This window comes from Sinocyclocheilus rhinocerous, unplaced genomic scaffold (genome assembly GCF_001515625.1).
Source record: "Sinocyclocheilus rhinocerous isolate Xijiao unplaced genomic scaffold, SAMN03320098_v1.1 scaffold1334, whole genome shotgun sequence".
NCBI classification, from domain to species: domain Eukaryota; kingdom Metazoa; phylum Chordata; class Actinopteri; order Cypriniformes; family Cyprinidae; genus Sinocyclocheilus; species Sinocyclocheilus rhinocerous.
The window spans coordinates 227,710-252,326 of record NW_015626864.1 but is presented as its reverse complement, the minus strand read 5'-3'; the positions used below and the strand labels follow the sequence as shown (position 1 = coordinate 252,326).

The window sequence follows — 24,617 nt, the reverse complement described above, 5'->3', positions numbered from 1 at the left end:
ATTTAACCTGTACAAACGGCACAGATTTCACGCAACCGCCACCACTGGTCGTTTGGAGTTTGTCGGTGACTCAGAGTCTCTGTGCTTCAGCGACACACTGCGCACACGCAGACTTTGGCTGTGACAGTGTCGTTCAATAGTTCAGGCAGGTATGTGACGCGATAGTTTAAAACGTCGTGATTCAGAATCATGAGTCATGCACTTATTTTAGCCTGTATCTCTTCATAATACAGTCTGAACACATCCACATCCGGGTAACACGACGCCTCACGCCTCGCCTCAGTGACGGAGGAAGCGCCAATCGCCGCACGGCATCTGACCTGAGATCAGCTCGCGCATCACAGACCAAACCGCCACAGAACCGATCCCAGATCAATTTTTAACCGCGGAAAGCCACTCGACAGGGAGTTTGTTACAAACCCATCATGTCTTTTGCAGATATGCGCGTTTGAGTCACAGTCAGTGTTTAATTCGCTTATACACACATTCCGCTGACGTTGAGCCCAGCGCGCGCGCACACACACACACACACACACACACACACAGTCTGCTGGCGTGATCTGGACGGCTGCTCGCGAGCACACACACACACAGAACCAAAGCAGCCGCAGAAGACACAGTTACATCGCAGCACTGTAAGTATTCAACATTTCACACATTACAGAAACGTTCGGTTGGTATCAAATAAAACGTCGAACTGGCGTAAACCCCAACATTGAGCTCACAGGCTACTTCTACGTGTCTTTTATTTTGGTGTCGCACGAGAATAAGCTAAACGTACGCGCAATTTTCCGCATGTCGGTCTTGTTTTTGTTAACAGGACTGACAAACCGAGAGAGTGTATGTGAGTGTTTGAGCCGCCAGCGTCTGAACGGTTTCATTGTTCCGTTCTGTTGGACTGTGACGTTCTGTTCGCGTGTTACATTGTAAGCAGCTCGCTCAGTGTCACGCTGTAATTCTGCTGCTGCTGTTTGTGTTGAATTGACTGTACGGGCCTGAAACGGATCACACTACTGCGAGGCCCGTTCACTCAGTTCAACATGCGTTTCAGCACGATTCTACATAACACCAACTCTTGTCAGATGGTTCCCTATAGTCCCGATAGAGAGCTTTTAGAGCTTCTGTCACACAAATCTGACGACTGATGTTAAAAATGACATGCGTTTAACCTTACTTTTTGTAATGTGGTTTGTAATGGAATAATGTGGAGTCCAAAGCTCTTTCCACAAATCATTTTTAATTAAACAAAAAAAAAAGTTTTTGTTTGAGAGAACTATTACAACAAATCAAAGTTAATTAATTACATAATTTATTGATTATCTGTTTATTAAGAGATATTCAATTCATTGTAAATTAATTTTCTTACTTTTAATAAAACTATTTTATATTATGTTATATTAGAACTATTGCATTTGTTATACTTAATCACATTTATTATATTTTTCTATGAATTTGGCAATTTTCTACTCCATTCCAGTACAATAATATTGTTTTAATTACCAATAATATCACTGCCTTCATGTTGTATAGTAATTGTCTTGACAAATAGATGATTAAATGAATAATTGCATATTCTTTGGAGTAATTCTAACTGGTTTCTCATCACCATCTGTCTCTTACAAGGGTTTCTCTGTTGTATGAATTATGTAGTCTATGTGCTACAGAGAGTTCTTCCATTTCATCATTTTGTTTTGTAGTTTTGCTGCACTGGGGTGTTGAAGGTGGTATTTACAGATAGTAAACAAAGGTGGAGCTTCTATTTTGTTCTGACGAGGACTATGAAATTCCCAACACTGTCACACAGCAAACAGAAGACCTGTTCACTCACTGCTAAATAAATGTGGTCATGTGACATTCCTCAGCGATGGGCCTTTTGATGGTTAAGGTGATATTGTGATAGTAAACGTGGGTGAAGTGAGGGTGCCATACATTGCTGGAGATAAGTTATGACTTTGTCATGACTGAGGTGAGTCAGGTCTTGGTTTTATTGCTGGCAGTGTTTGCATAGTGAATTACTGTAAGTTATTCCCAGTCTTTAAACACACCTAGATTGCAGAGTAGACGAAGACTGGTATGATTAGTAAATTCAAAACACTTTAGAATAGAGGTTGACCGGTAGTGGATTTTACCGATAGCTAGGTTGGACCACACTGGTCGATACTGATTAATCAACCGATAGTTTTTAAAATGGATACTGAACGAAAACTAAAATAGTGCTTTACTTAAAAACAAAACAAAAAAAACAACAGGACTGAACCATACTTTACATAAATAAAAATATTAATATTAATTATATATTGATCATTAAAGTTAGTTCATAGTTCATTAATGTTACAGAAGCAACTTAAAAATTTAAAAATGAATTGGTAGATGTTGAAATGAACACACTCTAATTTATGGCCATCTTTAAATATCTACACAAAGGCCATATCCTTGAAATTATATGGATATTGTATGTATACTCTCACACTTTAATTGCTTCTATTCTAGAACACGTGATGCTTATCTAATCAAAATAACAAAATATGGCAGTCGCACACTGGGCAAAAAGCGCAGCGCCACGTCTGGGAGAACTCGCAGGTATCAGGGATCACACACACACCAGATGCGTCACGTTCAGTTTATGCCGCGGTCTAAAACAGTTTATTTAATCACCAAACGGGCAAAAGTTCACTTCAGGAATGATCAAACAAGCGGCATATATGAGTTTGAAGTTCGGTGTTTAAAAAAAAAAAAAAAAGAGCAAAACTTGCGTGTGTTTTGGTCTCATTGTTTTAACCATTTAAGGTGCTGCTAATGTTTGCGTCCTCTTAGCCTTGATGGCAAACATACTGCTGTTCTTTCTCCACTAGTGCAGCATCTAGTCAACAAATTAATTACTTAGTAATGATATGATAATAATCAATAGTAATAAATGTAAATTATATGAAAACATGCACCATAATATAATGTGTACACACCGTTTAGTTGATGTTTTAAATCCGCGCGTCTGAAGTGTCCCTCTCTGTGCAGAGCACAGTGGCACGTGTCAAAACAAACAGCACGTGGTGTCAGTGATTCGCCTCTAGAGGCCGCTCTCGCTCTCGTACTGTATAATGACAGCGGATCTTCTCAGCCGCTCCAGCAACGGACGCAACCCGAAAAAACTGTCGGCATGGATTTTTGCCGATAGTTCCAGCAATCAACTATCAGTGCCGATTAATCGGCAAAAACGGTACATCGGTCGACCTCTACTTAGAATATTTATTTTAAAAAACAAACAAACAAAAAACATTTTATCAAACTAGAAATGCTTTATGTAATCATTAATTGTAAGGTGGTAATAATGTTAGATACAGTCGTGGTCAGAATTATTGGCACCCTTGGTAAATATGATCAAAGAAGGCTGTGAAAATAAATCTGCATTGTTAATCATTTTGATCTTTTATTTAAAAAAATTCACAAATATCTAACCTTTCATTGAACTAAAACAATTGAAAATGGGGGAAAATCTCATTATGAAATAAATGTTTTTCTCAAATACACGTTGGACACAATTATTGGCACCCCTAGAAATTCTTATAAATAAAATATCTGTGAAGTATATTCCCATTCATATTTACATTATGAACATGAAATTATCCAGCCATGGCTTCCTGTTTCACAGGAATATAAATAGGAAGGAAAACAACGGCCAAATTCCCTTAAAAAAAAACATTTATGTCATAATGATATTTCCCCCCATTTAAATTCTTATTCACCAGTGAAAGGTTAGATTTATGTGAATTTTTAAAATAAAAGATCAAAATGATTAACAATGCAGATTTATTTTCACAGCCTTCTTTGATCATATTTACCAAGGGTGCCAATAATTCTGACCACGACTGTAAGTTGAGTAAACGCAGCTCTAATATGAAGGGAATCTGGTCAAAGAGCAGCTGCTGACAGGTGGAGTAACAGGAAATTTCCAACAGGAGCAGTGGACTTTAGGACTCTCTCTCTCTCTCTCTCTCTCTCTCTGTCACTCACACACACACACACACACACACTGCTTAGGTTCTTAGATCACAGGATTACCAGTCACAAGTCTCACTAGGTTCTCTTGGAAAAACATTGAATATTCCCCTCATTATGTGGTTTAAAATTTCCTCTTACATTTCATTCTGGTGTCAACCCTGTCAAAATGGCTTTGTTTACGAACAGATTTCATTGAATCAAATTGAGAATAATTGATTCAGTTATTTTGAGGCTGGAACAAAATGAGTTATTTTTTTTTTATTGTTGGTGATATGTAATTTATTAATTAGTAAAGTATGTAGTTAAATATATATATATTTTTTGTCTTGAATTTACATAATTAAAACCACCTACTAATTTCAGATTATTTCTGTCCTTTATTATTGGTGATATGTAATTTGTAAAGTTTGTAGTTAAGTAAAACTGAAACTATTACAGATTTTTTCATAAATTGAAATAAAGCTTAAATAAAATAAAATATAAATAATAGAAGAAAACTAACAGCATAAACAAAAATTACAACAGTTGACTTGGCAATTAACTGAAATAAAATAAGTTTAAGCTAAATTACTAAAATTACTACGACTAAAGCTGAAAAAAGCTATAGAATAGAATAAAATAGAAATATTTAAAGAACAATAACAAATAAAAATGATAAAAGTGCAACAATATTTCTAAAACTTTAAGATTAAAATGAAAGCTGAAAAATTATTACAATGGTATATAAATAATAAAATAACACAAATTTTAATGGAATGTTTGTGCTGTTATTTACTATTCTTTGTGACTTGACCACTTTTTTAGAATAATAATATTAATCGAATAATAGTCATCAAAAGTTTGACACACAAATTTTGTTTTTAAAAGAAATTCATAAGTAGGCACTGTTTGTATTTGGCTGATTTCAGGCTTGTAAACACACTTTAGATCAAAAGGCTTTGAAGATCATTAGGAACATATATTCAGTCAAGTATGTATTTGTGCTATGTTTGATCCATAGAATATTTCCCAGTTAAATATTCCAGGCAATTACCTCCTTTAAACTTGAGTAGAAATTGGGCCTGTACCATGAAGCCGGATTAGCTGGCTAGCCAGGTAAGTTTCAGTTTAGTTTGCCAGTTTAGGTACCATGTTAAGTGGCTTGACTTTTAGCGGCGTTCATTGCCATAGTAACTTACACTCCACAGCTAACCTGCTCCAGGGCAGGTTTTGTTCTGGGTAAGAGATCTCAAACTGAAATTGGACCAATCAGATGTGAGCAAAGTGACACATGTCTGATGCAAAAAAGTCACTCCCCCAGTTTCTCTTTTGTTTTGTCTAGCTTTAATAATTACTTAGAATTATTTTATATGATTTATATATTATATGATTAATCCATTACACACAAGCAATTTTAGTTTAACAATTATTATAAATCATTTATTTTAAATGAATATTAATATATTGAGATAATATGTAATATAAATAAGCTGTAGAATCAATAGATAACGCTTTAAAAATGACTGCATGTGACCTTATATGTTCGAGTATTGCTATTTATTATCAACTATATAAACTAACTTCACAAGTTTCACTTGTGACTGCACAGATAGAGCAAGATAATTTATTTGATTTGTCCTCTTTCATGGACAAGTACTTACTTTCTTCAATGTAAATGCGTTTAAATTCCTCATATTCTTCAATCTCTTAACCTTTAGCAAAAGAGTTTTGAATCTCGCTGGGTCTCCTGCGAGAAGTGAATCACACTTACTCTGTGTTGCAAAGGCATGTGATTGGCTGTTCACCACTGATGTCACACATTTATGTGCACGCACTCCACAAACTCTGGATCAAAGCCTGAGTTGACAAAGAAAGTTGATAATCAGCATCATGGTACCAACTAAGCCGGATAGGTGTGGTTTGGTTTTGTCTACTCGAAACTAATCATGTAACTCTGAATTTGTTCAACTACCATCATGGTACAGATAGGCCTGTCACAATAATTAAATAACCGTGGTTACAATTTCAAGGGAATAATCAACAATTATGATTTTTGTCATAATCATGCAGCGCTATTGAACCGTGTCCTTTTCTTTTCTTTTTTAAATTTACACCAGGTTCTAAATTCTACGGCCGCTACCATGCCACTATTTGGTAAACCTCACAAGAACCCCACAGAAATTGTGAAGACCCTGAAGGACAACCTCTCCATCCTGGTCAAGCAGGACAAGAAGACAGAGAAGGTATGAGTTTGAGAGCAGTCCCTGGGGGTATTACAAGTGAATTACACTTGCAGATAATACTTGTTTCACTATTGAAATTATATCAGGTAACAGTGCAAACATGGCAAAAAAAAAGTGTGCTGAGCACTATTGGTGAGGAGAAAATGCCATCTTGCAGGCTGGTTCTGATTGCTTGCTTTTTAAAGGAAGCATCACTCTATTATGGCGCTTTTCCACTTCATGGTACGGTATGGTTCACTTTTGGGGGGTTTTCCACTGGGTACAGTACCTGGTACTTTTTTTAGTACAGCGGATCCAGCGAGAGCTTGATGGGGCGACGCGGAATGAAAACGTTTTTCAGGAGTCGCGGCAGTAGAGGCAGCGCAACTAACGACATGTGAATAATCCCGCTCACTCTAAAGCGGTACTAAACTGCAGTGGAAAAGCAAACCGAGCCGAGTCATACCACGCAGTGGAAAAGCGCCATTACTTTAATAAGCTTAATTTGCTTCAAATGAGGCGTTTACGCTGAAAAGAATGACAAGAGTTTAGCACAGTGCTGTTCCAGTGCATTTAGCGCCTACTTAAAATGGATTACAGGTGTTTTTATACTGAAATACATTGCACAAATGTGGCACAAAGGTTTAGTGAATTTGTTTACTCCTCTGTGTTTACCTTGGTCCACTGGTCTGACTAAGCTTAATTTGCTTCAAATGAGGCGTTTACGCTGAAAAGAATGACAAGAGTTTAGCACAGTGCTGTTCCAGTGCATTTAGCGCCTACTTAAAATGGATTACAGGTGTTTTTATACTGAAATACATTGCACAAATGTGGCACAAAGGTTTAGTGAATTTGTTTACTCCTGTGTTTACCTTGGTCCACTGGTCTGACTGTTTTTTTCTCCCTTCTTTTTCCACTCTTGTCCCAGAATTGTATTCAATTCAATTCCAGCATTAATTCCAGTTGTTCCAGAAACTCTCAGTTGATTGCATAATGAATTTGGCTATTGAGTGATGATGCTCAAGTTTCCTAGATCTCTCTACAGCTTTACCCTAAGACACATTATAGCTCTTTTCAACCACAACATCAGTGTTAGCCCCTCTAAATCAGGCTGCTTTCCACTGTTGTTTTTTTCCAGTGTGTTTTTGCATTTTTCATTTGCTTTTTCAGAGAAACAGGCCTGGCCCCAGGCAAATAAGTGTTTTAAACCAGTGCAGAAAATCAGATGGAGAATTTGATTCAGCAGTGGACATGAATAATCTTATACTATAGTAGAATGTGCTCAAAATGTGGATATGCATTTTGTATGACTTCACTTGTGCTTCACCACACTTGTTTTTTTTTTTAAAGGGGTCATATGATGCGATTTCAATTTTTCCTTTCTCTTTGGAGTGTTACAAGCTCTTGGTGCATAAAGAAGATCTGTAAAGTTGCAAAGACTAAAGTCTCAAATCCAAAGAGATATTCTTTATAAAAGTTAAGAGTCAACCACGCCTACCTAAACCGGCTCGTTCTAACACGCCCCCAACATGTCTACGTCACGATGTGGAAAGAGTTGCATAACGCCGCCCAAATGTTCACGGAAAGAAAGAAGGCGTAACTTTTATTCTCGCTGTAGTATTGTTGCTGCCGCCGCCGCCATGTTGTGGAGATGCTGTGTGTTTCGTTGTGAAAGCGAAACTACTTTGTTTGGCCTTCCAAAAGAGGACGATATCCGCTTCGTCATGCCTGGAGCTGATCCGTGCTGGTCGCTGAGGAAATACATCAGCTTCGCGCTGTGGATCGCCGGATCGGCTTTCACCGTGGACGAAGCGGAGTCCAGCCCGGGGTCGTCACATGTGGTTGCCGCAAGCCCACCGGCCACTCCTTCGTCGAATCCGACGGCTGCGCCGTTCTCAAGCCGGCCTCCGCTCACTCTAGCCCGCCAAGTGTGACGCTGTGTGTTTCGTTCCTTCCAAAAGAGGACACGACTAGAAAGCTGACCCTATACAGTCTATGATGCTGACAAATAATGCTGACTCACAGAGTGTAAGTACGTTTTCATATTTAAAGGATTTTCCACTGACGATTCAAAAGTGAGTTTTGAGTAGTGTAGAGTAGTGCTTGTTGTTTGTCATTTCTCCGATCACAAATGCAGACATGGTTTTATGTTTACATATGTTTATGTTTACAAGTCATTATAATCCGTAATTATGTCCCCACTGGATGCAACAAATGCCTCGTTTATAATGGGTTTTAATGTTTTTGTCTCGTCGCTCCGGCCGGGACACGCCATCACAATATGGTAAGGGGCGTAACATTTCCGTCACACGCTTGAGGTATTTGGCCAATCACAATGCACTGGATAGCTGGCCAATCACAGCACACCTCGCTTTTCAGACCGATGAGCTTTGTAAAAATCGACACGTTTCAGAAAGGCTGGGCATAGAGGAGAAACAATAATGTACAGTATGTGGAAAATAATGTGTTTTTTGAACCTTAAACCGCATAAACACATTTCATTACACCAAATACACAAAATAATGTTCTTTTTAGCAACATCATATGACCCCTTTAATTATCTGCTGTTTAGGGCAGAGTGGGACGGAAATGTCTGTGAATGACCTTTGGCAGTTTTGTGAGCAGTGCCCACCAGACTAACGTGGACATGCAGTCTGAAACTGAGATTAGCATCTGAGAAAATATGACATTTAATCAGAACTCCTCTTTTGATGACTTATAGATAAATGATCACTCTGATGTTTATTTGTTATTTTTCTTGTTGAATGGCAGTTTGTTGTGTCAGTTATTTTAGTGTCATTGATATACTGTTTGTTAATATATAGTTTGTTAATATTTTGAATTTGATTGTATTTTTACATTTTCAGTTTTCACTTTGTTAATTTTGTTGTTTTTTTGTCTTTTTAAAAAAATATGTCTGTGTAGTTTTTATTTATTAGTTTTATTTAGGTCTAGTTATTTTAGTACTTCAAATTAAACTAAATGAAAATGTGAAATGTTACTTTAGCACCTAACGAGATAAAATAATTGTACTTTTTTTTTATTTATTTTTTTATTGTAGTTAATGTTTATATTATTTCAAGTAAATAATTTTTTTAATGGTTTTATTTTTATTGAACTATAACAGAAGATTGACACTGGCTCTCAGCTAAGCAGTTAAGCTAAAAGCTAACAAAAGTAACCCAGCATATTCTTTGGTCTTCCACCTTCGATATTTACACCTATATGAAGCCAGACCTAGGTATATCATAGGTATAAAATCCCATTTGGAGAACTTGGACATTAATATGGACATCATTACATTGACACATCTGTGCCCTATACTGCCTTGGAATATTAAAAAAACAACTACCGTATTATGATGCACCTGCCTCTGTATAAAAAAAAAAAGCTAAGTCATCCGAATGATTATCAGCAGGAATTCTTGAATATAAGGTGCAGCTTACCATCTCATGTACCAGTGTACACAGATGGATCAAAGACAGATGGACATGTATCTGCTGCAGTAGCGATTGATTCCAAACGTTTTGGCAAGAGTATCCCTGGACAAAGCTCAGTTTTCACAGCTGAAGCTTATGCTTTACTTTTAGCTCTAGAACAAATAGAAAAGGAACAACAACGTAATTTTTTTAATTTGCACAGATTCTATGTCCTGCATACAAGCACTTCAGCATCCTACAATTGTTAGCATACTAGAAAAAGTAGATTCTTTGAAGAAACAAAATTTTAACATTATTTTTTGTTGGATACCTGGCCATATGGGATTGGTTGGCAATGAACAGGCAGATAAAGTGGCTTCATTTGGAAATAACAATGTAATATCCCAGTATCTGATGTAAAATCTATATTGAATCTGTGCATTAATAATAAATGGCGAATGGAATGAATGCATACAACAAACTATAGGAGGTGAATCCAGCAGTAAATGAAAGAAGTTATTACTGTTTTAAAAATACATATGACCAGGTTGATGTCGAATTGGACATTCGTGACTCACTCATATTTAGTGAAAGGGGAAAAGAAAAATGTTTGTGACTTGTGTAAGAATTTTTTGTGTACACAACATATTTTAATAGAATGTCCAATTTTAAACATTTTTACTCAGAAAATATACTAAAATACATTTTTAAAAAGGTCTCTCCCAGACTAATTTTAGAATGTTTATAAACTGAAAGATTCTATATGATTTTTATCAGTACTATTGTTGTTACTTGTATGTTTTTGTATAGTGATTGCTTCTTAAGAAAATGTTATATTATTGTAAATGATGTATTGAAATGATACTGTTAATGTTGCCTTGAATATAGCCATTGTTGCTGATATGGCGTTAAAGCATAAATAATGTTTTAAAAATACATATGACCAGGTTGATGTCGAATTGGACATTCGTGACTCACTCATATTTAGTGAAAGGGGAAAAGAAAAATGTTTGTGACTTGTGTAAGAATTTTTTGTGTACACAACATATTTTAATAGAATGTCCAATTTTAAACATTTTTACTCAGAAAATATACTAAAATACATTTTTAAAAAGGTCTCTCCCGGACTAATTTTAGAATGTTTATAAACTGAAAGATTCTATATGATTTTTGTCAGTACTATTGTTGTTACTTGTATGTTTTTGTATAGTGATTGCTTCTTAAGAAAATGTTATATTATTGTAAATGATGTATTGAAATGATACTGTTAATGTTGCCTTGAATATAGCCATTGTTGCTGATATGGCGTTAAAGCATAAATAAACTATAATAACCCTGGTGGAAGTAGGTGTAGTTCAGATAAATTTGCCCACTATTTAATTTTAATCTTAGTGTCAATAAGTGGCTCAATTTACTGGATATGAACCTCATTTTCAGCACATCTTTTTTAGACCCAAATTGAGCGAGAGGTCGGGTTCGTGGAATCGCTCGTATTTGTGCTGTGAGTAGAAAGATGTCGGAGAGGTGGGAATATCGCTCCACTGCCCGACCTCTTGCTCATTTTCACCTGCCCACTAAGGCTCTTTTCAGCAGCCCTGTGCTAAAGTCAAGCGTTTGAAGTGCTGGGAACCTGCTGATTGTTACTCCGAGGGCCTGGGGCTCTTCCAGCTGAAGGGAAAACCCTTAGGCTCCACAATACCTCCACACTTTCAAACCGAGCTCTTTCAGCAGCTGATAAATAGCTAATGATGTTCTTTGTGTAATGAGCTTACATGTGAAATTACCCAGAATCCTTTTAGGTGTTCAGAGCAATATGCGGCATTGATACCATATGCTTTGCACACATGTGTGGAAATGCCTGAGTTGTATTGCGTTATCACCATGTTTTGTAGTGATTGTGTAAAAGTGATTTTTGTGTGTTCGTCAGGCTTCAGAGGAGGTGTCGAAATGTCTGGTGGCGATGAAGGAGATCCTGTACGGCACTAACGATAAGGAGCCACACACAGAAACGGTGGCCCAACTGGCCCAAGAGCTCTACAACAGCGGCCTGCTCATCTCACTGGTGGAAAACCTGCAGGTCATCGATTTTGAGGTGAGGATACTGCTTGTTCTCTTTTATTTATGATTGTAATAATTGGTATAATAACATTGTCTATGTGTGTTCACAGGGTAAAAAGGACGTTTGTCAGATCTTCAACAACATCCTGCGCAGGCAGATCGGGACCCGCAGCCCAACGGTGGAATATTTCTGCTCTCATCAAGAAGTTCTTTTCATCTTACTCAAAGGGTGAGAGATGATGGGTATTTTTGAAACGTAGCACATAATCATGTTCCTGTTTCTGTTCCATCAGTTCATTAATTTTAGCAAGTTTAGATCTAAAATCAAGATCAGAATTTCAAGCATGGAATTAGATCCAAAATCATGAAGTTCTGTTTTCCTGAACATGGCTTCTGTTAAACATTAACGTGACATTTGTGCTGTGGTGCTGTGGCAGGTATGAGACCCCTCAGGTGGCATTGAATTGTGGGATTATGCTGCGTGAGTGCATCCGGCATGAACCTCTCGCCAAAATCGTCCTCCACTCTGAACACTTTAAAGATTTCTTCGGCTACGTGGAGATGTCCACATTTGACATCGCCTCTGATGCGTTTGCCACGTTCAAGGTAAGTGCTATATTTATTTTTTATTTAACAGATTAAGTGTTACATAAATGATTTGGAAAATGAAATGGGAAATTGCTCTCTTTTTTCTTTTTTTTTTTTTTTTTTTTTACAGGACCTGCTCACAAGACACAAGGTTCTGGTGGCGGAATTTTTAGAACAGAACTATGATGCGGTAATATATGAATTTTTTGGGGTTGTTAATTTTTATCATGGAATTCTGGAAAACTGACATTTTTAAATGGTTGTCACTGATCTTGCAGGTTTTTGATAACTATGAGAAACTGCTTCACTCTGAGAACTACGTGACCAAGAGACAGTCTTTGAAGGTGTGTGTTGTAACATCTGATTTTTGTCTTCTGGAGCCTGTCCTGTCATTAACATCACGTGTTTGTGTGTTATGTGACAGCTGCTGGGTGAACTGCTCCTGGACAGACACAACTTTACAGTCATGACACGGTACATCAGTAAACCAGAGAACCTGAAGCTCATGATGAACCTCCTGAGAGACAAGAGCCCCAACATTCAGTTTGAGGCTTTCCATGTCTTTAAGGTACACCTGACTTTTTCAGAAATTGTGGAACGTTTTTTGACTACTTCACCTTGCATGAAAAACAGAGTCACGCTGTCAAGCTCCAAAACGATAAAAGTACTATAAAAAGTATCAAAATTGTGGTTTATATGGCTTTTGGATTATATTTTCAAATCTTATAAAGACCATATGTGACCCTGGACCACAAAACCAGTCTTAAGGGTCAATTTTTTTAAATAAATAAATTTTTTGAAATAAAATAAAAAATAAATCAGCTTTCCATTGATGTATGGTTTGGATAGGACAATATTTGGCTGAGATACAACTATTTGAATATCTGGAATCTGAGGGTGCAAAAAATCTAAATATTGAGAAAATTGCCTTTAAAGTTGTCCAAATGAAGTTCAATGCATATTACTAATCAAAAATTAAGTTTTTATATATTTACGGTAAAAAATGTACAAAATATCTTCATGGAACATGATCTTTACTTAATATCCTAATGATTTTTGGCATAAAAGAAAAATCGATAATTTTGACCCATGCAATGTATTTTTGGCTATTGCTACAAATATACCCCAGCGACTTAAGACTGCTTTTGTTGGTCCAGGGTCACATATGATAGCACTGCATGAGAAACAGACTGAAATATAAGGAAATAAAAAATTAACATACTGAGGAAAACAATCTCTTAACTTCTGTTTCATTTTTTTGTGTGCATTTCCTCAGGTGTTTGTAGCCAATCCAAATAAAACACAGCCCATCGTAGACATTCTATTGAAGAACCAAACGAAACTCATCGACTTCCTTAGCAACTTTCAGAAGGATCGCACGGACGACGAGCAGTTTAACGATGAAAAGACGTACCTCGTCAAACAAATACGAGACCTAAAGAAGCCAGCCTCCTAAACTTTAGCTACTGCAGTATTAGGAAAAAAATTTAAAAAGCATATTAACAATAATAATTCTATTTAAAATCTTGAAAAATTTCTTTTCTTAGTTCTGAGGCTTACAAAAGAAGGTTCCCGATCTTTGCTGTTCTCTGTTCGTATTTGCTTTTCATTTTCCTTTTATGTTTTATTTTATTGCGAACTCTTGTGCCATGATAGGATGTTTTAAAAGTAGCAATCAGCCAGTTTGCGTTACAGGAAAAACCGTCTTAAGAATATCAAGACACCTTGCGGATGAGGAAGTACAGGTAAACTTTCATTTTCCGTTTCCGGATGTTTTTCACGAGGCTGGACATTCTACGTTTTCCGTGGCATCAACAGCGCCACAACACGGCAGTTTCGCTCTGCTAGAAGAGATTGTGTTATTTGGATATTGCTGGAAAAGAGGTGAAATTCCCAAAAGATTAATTATGAGCTGTTGATTTTCTCTTGATGACTTGGTAACTGCACTAATCTTCATTCTTGCATTCCTCCTTTGTCAACGTTTCATGGCTTTTCTCTGGCATCAGCATCCGCTTTTATTTCATTAGCCCGTGCTTTATTCAGAACACTACAAACCTGATGATTTCCTCCCTGTTCTCTTTATTCTGTTTGTATTTTATAAGAATTATTTAGAAGGATGAATTCACTTATCAGTATTTTAATTATTGTTTATCGGAGCTGAAACAGAAAGAGCATCTGTGGGTCTTCGTGTACATTCTGAGTTGCTGCCAGGCCGTTTTTCTGATCAGAAAGCATCACTATTTTGTTTTGCATATTTTTATTTGATGTTTACCTAAGTTTAAAACAGACAAAAGCTGATTTTACTCTTAAGGCGGTTGCCATTTTAGAAGAATCTTGCAAAATCAACTTTGGCACTAAGTGAACCGTGTATATTCCAACTCGTAGATCAGTGAGGTATAGCTATAGTGCTGTGGTATTACTATTGTATGCTCTATACTATAGTAACCTTAGTGCTATAGTATTTGTTAACTTTAGTACATCATACTGTAGTGCAGCTGTAGTATAATATTCATTTCTATACTATAGTATACCTTTTACTGTAGTATGTATTTTGTGCTATAACCCATCATTCATCTGTTTATGCTGATTTTGAGAGAAGTAGATTGTTGCATAGCTGAAAAACAAGATGAAATGAGGACACAAATGTACAAACAGGTGCCTTTTGTTCTTGAGTTGTTAATTTACTCTTTTGCTCTTTTTTTATTTGTGAAGAAATTTTGGAAGGGGGAGCTTAATTTCTTTTTTTGTTTGTTTTTAATATGTTCTCATTGAGCATATTTAGCTTGATTAAGCAATGAACCTCTTTAACTCACTATATTTGAGTTATGCTGTTGAAGAAAATCCATTAAATTTCATTCTTTTTTTCCTCTACAGTTGATTGATTGTTTTATTACGATCGTCTTTAGGATTATAGGATGAAATATGCTTTGGTGGTTTACATCCATCACTCACAGTGTGAAGCAAAATCATTTATACTCCAAGGCAACTATTTTCAAATTATTTTCATGAAGCCAAATTTATTAAATATATTTGTCAGCAGGTACACTGAAGTTGCCAAACCAAAATTTTTCCTACTACATATTCAGGTGTAGTTTCCATCTGAAATTCAACCAACTGAAGCGTTTTTTCTTTTTTTTTTCCAAAGAAAAAAAAAACATTGGGTATCGTATATACTGTACACTGTAAATTTAAAACTAATCTAAACGGTAATATATTTTGTGTGAACATGTAATGGACAGTTCTGCTTAGCCCTTCAATTTTATACATTTAAAAACTTTGTTGTGTGCAATTTTAAAGCATTTCTAAAATGCATATAATTAAACTTTTAACAGGATGTACTGGTAAACTGATAAAACAAAGCATAAAACATTTTCCCTCTTTTATGCTGTACTGTAATCATAAGGTAATGTTGATTCGAATCATGCTGCATGAGTATGGCAGGTTAAATAAAGTTCTTCACCAGGAACTGAAAGAGTCACATTTGAACATCATCTGTTGCTGTCATAATGGCAGGAGAGCAGCTTTCGAAATGACTTCTATGATCTCAGTCTCTTATTGCACTGAAAATGAGTTTCCTCTGCTTTTCGTTTCATGTAGCCATCTGCAAAAAAATAAAAATAAAATCATAACGGGTGTACAGGGGTAGATGGCATGAAATACTTTTTGGGATGCTGTCCTGCAGTGCCACATGCTATATTCCATTTAATTATATTATTCTTGCAGCTTTTATGAACTAAGACTTTACACTGAATATTTGAACATATAGCATATTTGAATATTCAGAATATTTGAATATAATTTAAAAATTTCATTTGTCATTGCCTAGTACAGGACCATTTAAATCCAAGTATTACATTCAATGAGCTACTGAAGGAGAAAACATGGTGACCAGTCACAGTGACCTTACATTTTATACTTTCACTTATACATTTTAACCTAAAACAACATAATAAATACCCACAAATCTGAACTACAACACTAATTAAAGACTTATTATTAATTTTGGTACTAATAAACAATGGGTTCAGAAAGGTAGATGCTTTTCCCCATCCAGTTACTGAGAAACTTTGATCATTTTTTTTTATCGAGACACAAAAACACTTACTTGCTGTGGGCGGAGCATCTTGTTCTGACATATGTCTAGCAGAAGATTTCTGTTGCCACTGAAAAAAATATTTTTTTGAGTACATTTTCAAGTACAGTACAGTTTTATATATATTTATAAAGTTTATTTCTATAATATATATTATATAATTTAGATATATATACATTAGTTTCATTTTTTTTTATCATAAATGTAAAAAAAAAAAAGAACCACACCACTGTGTTTTCGTTAAGTTCATAATTTATCATCATCATAATTTAATGATTTACGGTGCACTTACAATGAATTTCTGGACACCGTTGAGTTTGTCGAACCTGAGGTAGGAAATGTCGTGTTTGACTTTGTTGCTGTCCAGGTCTGTGGTGTAGATCTGCTTTATTCCAGCGCAGCCTATCAGAGGAACACACTCATCACATGGGCATTTGGTCACAAACATCATTGTGTTCTCCTCCTCTTTTATCTCTGCGCTCCTGCAGATTGGAGGGAAACAAAAGGAGAAGGCGGGAAGCAGAATGAATTCATTTATTTGAACATTCGAATGGCCTGATATTCAGAGTTCTTTACAAACACAGTCAGTGCATATAAAATATTGCACATCTCCAGCGTGAACTGATGATCAGCTGTTGTTGTTGCCAAGTGTTGTTCTGACAGCTCCTTCCCATGAGTCTCACCTGAATGTGAGTGCGTTCTGCTCCGCATGGAGGATGTATCTGTACTTCCTGTATTGTCTCTCCTCTTGCTTGTGATCCATCTGAGGATACTCTGCGTACTGTGAGCCCACTGGGTAGGCGTTGTATCCACAGCCCACTAAGTAAAGCTGACCTGTGCCATCACATTGTGACTAGAGGTAGTTTAAGGAGAAAATAGAGGTGTTCTTTATTTAAAATACATTTATAAATTCATAAAATAATTTGTTTTTCAAAAACTCAAAACTCATTTAATTGAGTTTTTGGCTCACCTGTTTGCCCTCAGCCCAAATAACTGCACCAACTCCCACTTTAGGATCCTCTACATAAAGAGAGAGCACACAAAACTGAAAACATTTGAACTGCATCCTCAATTTAACTTAGCACCCTGACATCACCCTTCAGGAAATGATATAATTTTGGCAGGAAAACAACAGTATTAGCAATGGACTAGTTGGGCTGTGTCACTTTATAACATTCCATACTGTTAGATAAAGTACTCAGAATGATTTTATCAAGATATCAAAATATGGTTAAATCTCAGAATTTGGCGTCATTTACGAGACAACATTGACAGATTTTCCGGCTTTAAGAGTTTTCACCGTTATACGGTAGGAGGCGCTATTACGCATCAATTAAAAAATTGTTAGCGGTGAAAGAGTTAAAAATATTTCATCAGCTTTCCCTTACCCTCAGGTAAGCTAATCATCAATCCCTCACTGAGCAATGACTAACTTTAGCACTTTATTTCCAACCTGTTGATAATTGTGTAGCTATTTAGTAAATTCTCAAGTCATATTTAAGTTTACGTCACAAAGTTTATGTTTACGTCACAAATTCAACCTACAAATGGCTTGAAGTTGGCATGAAATGAAAACTCACTTTATCTATTTAATAAATGCATCTTATTGATCTTACTGTCAACGATTCATCCATGAATGTTTTTTTTATTTTTTTTTTATTTTTTAAGCTCACAATTTTTTATCAAAAAGTCTCAACTTTCCAATGAAACAACACTTCTCTCTGGTGATATAAGCTAGACTTTTTCAATCATTCAAGTTGCTTAAATCCCGTCCTGTCTTACAGTTGACTGCAAGCTTGCATTCAGATCTGCCTCCATCTAATCAACACCTGATGGACAGAAAAGAAGTCCTGCTCTACATTTTTTTTTTCTTTGTCAATAACACTCAGTTACTTGCATAACCTCGGTTCCCTGAGATAAGGGATCTGAGCACCATTTTGTCAGAATCTTTTGACTGATAGCGACAGTCATTGACTCACATGCAGCCTTATCTCAGGGAACTGAGGTTATATAAGTAACCAAGATGTTCCCTTTCGAACGGTCTCTCCCGTTGCGTTACACGCTATGGGGAATGCATCCAATGAGCTAATAATGAGACCCAAGTCATTTAAGGCTGAGGACTGAATAAAAAAACCTTCTCCACTTACAAAGGGGATTAAGTAAATTATAAGCAGACAGAATCCGTACCTGCAGGGCAGGCACCTCCAAATTATAAAACCTGGTGAGGGTAGATTGTGACGACAAGGCGGCAGCCGCACAGATATCACCAATAGACACTCCGCTGGACTAAGCCCAGAAGGAGGCCATTTCTCTGGTGGAGTGGGCCCTCACCCCTATAGGAGGGCCCGCTAAAGCATATGCCAGGGCTATAGCATCTACTATCTCTGCTTCATAACCAGCAGCCCTTTACAGTGGCCTCAGAAGCACACAAAGAGCTGCTCTGAGTGCCGAAACGGGCCAGAGCACACAACTTACACTCTAAGGTTGATGATACACGGGGCAACTTTTTGAGCAATGTTGCTGGGCAACTTTGGCCAATGTTGCAGTCAACGGGCAACCAGGTGAGACACAGGGCCCACGACCGATCTAAAGTATCCAAATAGCAATTTGTTACACATCCTCAATAAGATAAGTGCCCAAGCAACATTGCTCAAAAAAAAGTTGCCCAGAAAAATTGCTCAAAAAGTTGCCCCATGAATCATCAGCCTAAGAGTGGATTGGGACCCTACTCTTCCTCAGAATTGGGAAGAGCTAGAAGGGTGATGACTTGTGCTCTGAACAAAGTGGAGAGCACTTTAGGCACGTAGCCGTGTCTTGATTCAAGGACAATTTTACAGTTGTTAGGCCCAAACTCAAGGTATGAAGCACTGACTGACAGTGCTTGCAGGTCACCCACTCGCTTGACCATCGCTAAAGCCAGAAGGAGGGCGGTCTTAAGCGTCAGGGGCCACAAATCGACTGACTGTAGTGGCTTGAAGGGAGGGCACAGTAGGGCCCTGAGGACTATAGTTAAGTCTCAGGTCGGCACAGAATGAGGACGAGGCAGATTCAATCTCCGAGCTCCCCTCAGAAACTTAACGACAAAGTCGTTTCCACCGACTGACTGGCCAGCCACGACCACATGATTCTCTGCGATGGCTGCCACATATACTTTGAGCGTGGAAGGGGTGCGCCCCTTGTCCAGCAACTCTTGTAGAAAGGTTAGCACATAGGACACATCATAAGAAAATGGCTCCTCATTCCATGCTGCACACCAGTCAGAAAAGACATGGCCATTTAAGAGCATAGAGACGTCTCGTAGACAGGCCTCTAGCCTCCAAAATGGTATAAGTTACACATGCGGGGAGTTGTTAAGATTCCCGTCGAGGGGCCAACCATGAATGCTCCACAGCTTTGACCAACCTGTGAAGGGAGCATGACCTGAGACCGCCTTGGTGATTTATAAAGGTTACCACCATCAGATGCCTGAGATCGAGAATGGGGCCTGAGCCCACCATCTTTCTTGGGAACAAGGAAGTAATGGCTGTAAAAGCCCAACTTGTTGTTCACTAGAGGAACCATTTCCACAGCTCCTTTTGCAAGCAGTGTTTGCACTCCGGACTGGAGACAGTGAGCATCGCTGTCCCGTACCGTACCTCTGAAGTGAGGTGGCCTGCGAGTGAACTGGAACAAGTAGCCTCATTCTATGTTTTTTTTTAACCCAACTTGACATATCCGGGATGGCTTTCCAAGCCTGGAGCCAGACAGCAAGTGGTCTGAGTTTTTTGAGTGGCAGTTCGCTGCACGGGGGTGGGGAACTGACATTGGTGGTAATGAGAAGAGGAGAAATTCTCTTTTGAGTATGTGGGTCTACTATCACAATGGTATATTGCTTGGGTGCGCACTGAATGAGAAAGGCAGGCCCAGCCTGAATGGAGCGCCCATCGCTCAGAGGTAAGCGGAGGGATAGAGAGTGAGCATGAGACTTCTTTGAGGGAGTTCCGGCCTCGGTGAGAACTCATCCTCTCATCTTCCTCTCTGTGTTGGGATCAGGATGGCTTCTGAGTCTCAGAGCCTAGAGCCAAGTCAGTTGCTTTCAGCAGCTCTCTAAAGGCATCAGAACTCTGGCCGGACTCGTCCATGGTGCGGAGAAGTTTGGCCTGAAACACTTGGAGCACCGCCATCGTGTGAAGCGCTGACCCAGCCTGGCCAGCCACTGAATAAGCCCTGTTTGCTAGGGCTGAGGTAGTCCTGCAGGGCTTAGATGGGTGCGCTGCATGGGCTTTCAATCCCAGGACCGATGAAGGGCACAGATGCGCAGCAACCGCCTCTTCGAGAGGGGGGAGCTTGCCATAACCTTGTTCTTCAGCGCAGTCAACAGCAGTGAGAGTGGCAGAAGCGGAGGGATTAACACGCACAGACTAGGGGGCACACCATGTCCTGGTGAGCTCTTTGTGAACTTCTGGGAAGAACGGGGTGGGCTGCTGGTGGGAGGGTTGTTGACAGCATCCCTTCAGGTACCACTCGTCTAAAAGGCCGCTACGGGCTCTTCCAGAACCAACCAAGCTAGGCCGAGATCCTCCACAGACTTGGTGAGAACACGGATCAGCTCGCTGTCCACACTAGGCCGTGTTGTTTGTGTCGGAGGGAGGGTGTCAAGATCTTTGCCGGAACACGCCCACTCCTCTGCATCTGAAGCTGTCAATAACATCAAGTCATACGAGACAACTTCCTCCTCAGACCCGCCGAAGCATATCAAGACGATTGCTGCCAATAAGGGGTGCTGAGACTCACGTGTGAAGCACACAAGCGAGTCAAGGCATTGTGGGGAGAGTGAAGCACGTGGGACCTGTGCCAGCGTGAGTTCACTCTAGCCCGTTGTTTGAGCCCCGCTGCTTCTTCCTTCTAGGCTCTAGGGAGGGAAGAAATGGGAGAGCAGGCCAGGGAGGACCACCTTCATGGAAGAAGACGATCCACAAGCGGAGAAGGACAAGACTCATGCTCTCGCAGTGAGAGCAATCCTTTCCGGTGAGCACAGCCTCTGCATGGGTGCTGCCCAGACAGGCGACGCACTCACCATACCCATCTGCGTCATGCAGGGGGTCCCTGCAAGAGCCACACTCATGATGCAACATTTGTAATAACTTCGCTGAGAAATTTGCTCTAATAGATGCCGGATGGCCGCAGGAGAAAGCATTTAGTGACCTTCCGCTGCCAGGGCTTCTTCTCACGGCGGCGAGCAGCAGGCTGAGCTTCTTGCTTCAGCTTCTGCTGCTTCTTCAGAGTCCAGCAAGGAGATGATCTTCATCGCTGAAGGAGAAAAATTCTGACGAAATGGCACTCAGAGCCGACTTATATAGCAATCAGCTCCACCCCTTTTGGTGGGTTGAAGTTCCATTGGTTTGTGCAGTTACACGAACGTGAACAAATCAGGCTTCAGTATCAGTGTAAACAGGTGTTTACCCCCATAACATGTAATGCAACGGGAGAGACTGTTTTACTAAGATGTACATCATAATATAGAAAACAAGATCTGTTGTTATTCTGTTACCTTGTCATTTTAATTTACCTTTAACTAAACCAGACCTGATGCTTCTGATTTCTGCCAACCGTTCTACATTTTTAGGGACACTAGATTCATGTTGTCACTTTCTGCCATCATATTTAGATTCTTGATTTTTGATATCAGCTGAACATTTTGATGTCAATTAATCAAAAAAGTGAAAAATAAGTAAAAAAACAAAGAACAAAAATTCACCAGAATTCACCTGTTCTACATGCCAGTAATCTGGCCTGTATGATACAGTGTCGCACCACATCCTGAGGTAAAGCTGGAGAACCCATCCCTAAAGGCTCTCTCATGAAGAAACCATAATTTTCTTCTAGAACCGGAACACTTGCTGCGGCAGATGCCAGAACCGTAATGAGATTCCTCATATGCTGCCTTAAGTTACTAAAATTTGGTTCCGCACAAAAGTTCTCCAGTCCCATCTTGTTTAGCACATACTTATGCTGTTCCTCGTCATTTATAAAGAACTTTTTTAAGAAATCATCCAAGTTGTTCCACCATTCCCTTCTAAAGAGATCCTTAACATTGAGAGTAGGATTGTCCACAGCAATCTTCCCAAGGAAGTCACAGTTTTGAGAACTTTCGTCCACGAACTGCTGCATGGTGCAGTCCAGAGGCTGCAGGAGCACACAGATGTGGGGTCTGCTGTTAGACTTCAGTCTCTCTGCAGCTGTTGCATCTAAGATGGCTTCCTGGTGACTGGAGTCAGTATGATCATGTCTACCTGATAGCAAACTGATCTCAGCATCACCAGGCCAGTATGATATCCTGCTCACACCAGCTGAATAAAGAAGAGGAGAGAGAGGGTAGCAACAAGGGGTAAGATAGGCAGTCAAATATAAATTTGTGAAAAATTTATAAAATAAATGAAATATAAGATTATTTTAAATGTAATATTATATGCATAACTTTTTTTTAATTATTTGAAATATAGTTATACAGTGCAGGTATGATCTTACCATTGATGAGCATCTTGAGGCAGGTTGAACAGGGTTTTCTGGAGAAGTAGAGATCACATCCCTTCAGTCTGGGGCCATGTTTGACCACAGCCACCTGTCCTGCATGTAACTGCGCACTGGAGCAATGCAGACCCAGAACCATGCGCTCATGGACCACTACAAGACCAGTGTCCCCAGTCTGGATGCAAATATGATACCTTTAATTATTTATATATCCATACAGCCAATGAGTCAAAGGATGTAGCAGCCTTTCCAGTTCATACACACTACAAGTTCATTAGAATCTCATTTAGAGCACACGAGTCATTATACGTACAACAGGGACTCATGTGGGAAACAGTTTTCTCCATAAATAAATAAAAACCTGACATTTTACACTGGTAGATACTATTTGTAACATTTTTTTTCTTAATATCATCTCATCTGCATTTAAGCTCAATGTCTTTGAAACACACAGGATTGCTTTAGAGGAAATGAAAATATGCCTACAGCATCATTCTCTCGTTGCTGTGGTTCTTTCTTTGGGAAAAGTTCCATCCAAAGACTCAACAATGTGAAGAGGTTGGCTTTGGACAGTCGAGGTCCATGACCTGAAACAAAAAAATAGGACAATTGTGAACAGACTACTGAAAAGAAGAAAACACTTGCTTAACTGCTAAAAATCACATTTTCAGTGTTATGAAAGAGACGTGCAAAGCAATAAAGATAAACCGATAACCGATTAGACCATGGTGTTTAATGTGTTCGATTTTTAACTTTGCTCAAATCAAAGCTATAAATAAATTTGTTTTCAATTCTTAATTTTTAAAATCTTGTTTGTTTTTTCACTTTTTGACATAAGTACTAAAGTAATAATAAAACATACACAATGCTTATTTTATAGTATTATTATTAATTTTACTATTATTAGTAGTAGTAGCAATTATGCCATTATATTTATGAAAAAAAAGAAGGAAAGAAAAAGACTGAGATTAAGGTTACGATTTAGTGAAAAATGTATAGATTAAGGTTAAGATTTAGTGGGGAAAATTATATTATTTTATCCATAATAGGTTATAATAATATTTCAAAACATTTATTATAATTGTAATTAATTATTATTAAAAATGTGAAATATTCTCTATGCTTTTCTTATTGATTTAGTTTATTGGGGTGATTTTTTTTGTCATTTCGTCAAAATAAAAACAGAAAATAATCGGTTCTGCATATCGGGATTCGGTTATTGCAACACTTAAAATAATCTGCATTATATCTATTGTACAAAAGCAATATTGATCAGTCTCTATAAGGAAATGGTTAGTATAAAATCTGATCAGATTTCTAATTAGAACATAATACCTCTTGAAATATAGTTGCTGACATAGACATAAAATAAGAATATAAATAAAATTGATAAATACCTGCTAATAAATGTTTTAATGACAACAAAATAAAGAACATCTTGAATGAAAAACTGAAACGGCTCTGAAGAAAAGAAGCGCCTTTGGCAAAACACTGTAAAGTTGGGCCATCCACTGGAGTCTGATTACCATAAGGAGACACTGACAGGATAATCTAACCTTGTATTTTGGCATCCGTCTGTACTCCGGTATCCCTCACATTGCGCACTTCCTCGCCGTTTGGAATTGATCGGTTTCCCTCGAAATCCCGGTGAGACCGCCGACTGTCGGATGCTGCCATTCAACCGCGATCAACATTGACCTGTCATTGACTAAACAGCTCAGAACAACAACAGCCCGTCCGCCTTCATGCTGT

General features: G+C 38.3%; 2 protein-coding genes across 4 annotated transcripts; one reads left to right on the top strand and one right to left on the bottom strand.

Annotated features, from left to right (window-relative positions):
• Nucleotides 1–293: 293 nt before the first annotated feature.
• Nucleotides 294–15,131, top strand: LOC107718429 (calcium-binding protein 39-like). 3 transcript variants are annotated; one of them, XM_016525505.1, is made up of 10 exons: nucleotides 294–545; nucleotides 580–635; nucleotides 6,093–6,218; nucleotides 11,544–11,708; nucleotides 11,785–11,903; nucleotides 12,112–12,280; nucleotides 12,393–12,452; nucleotides 12,541–12,606; nucleotides 12,687–12,830; nucleotides 13,539–15,131. In XM_016525505.1, exons 3-10 carry the CDS (start codon nucleotides 6,117–6,119, stop codon nucleotides 13,716–13,718), a joined length of 1,005 nt encoding a protein of 334 aa, XP_016380991.1. In that variant the 5' UTR covers nucleotides 294–545; nucleotides 580–635; nucleotides 6,093–6,116; the 3' UTR covers nucleotides 13,719–15,131. The 3 variants fall into 3 exon arrangements, with proteins under 3 accessions (XP_016380991.1, XP_016380983.1, XP_016380999.1); XM_016525513.1 differs by having other exon boundaries at nucleotides 369–509; nucleotides 574–635; XM_016525497.1 differs by having other exon boundaries at nucleotides 294–635.
• LOC107718418 (cytidine and dCMP deaminase domain-containing protein 1-like) lies at nucleotides 14,744–24,617 on the bottom strand. The gene is made up of 9 exons (XM_016525487.1): nucleotides 24,422–24,617; nucleotides 23,352–23,452; nucleotides 22,863–23,040; nucleotides 22,103–22,684; nucleotides 17,326–17,375; nucleotides 17,039–17,208; nucleotides 16,648–16,837; nucleotides 16,368–16,425; nucleotides 14,744–15,863 (listed from the first exon to the last, which is right to left on the bottom strand). The coding sequence occupies exons 1-9, from the start codon at nucleotides 24,540–24,542 to the stop codon at nucleotides 15,799–15,801; spliced, it is 1,515 nt and encodes a 504-aa protein (XP_016380973.1). The 5' UTR covers nucleotides 24,543–24,617; the 3' UTR covers nucleotides 14,744–15,798.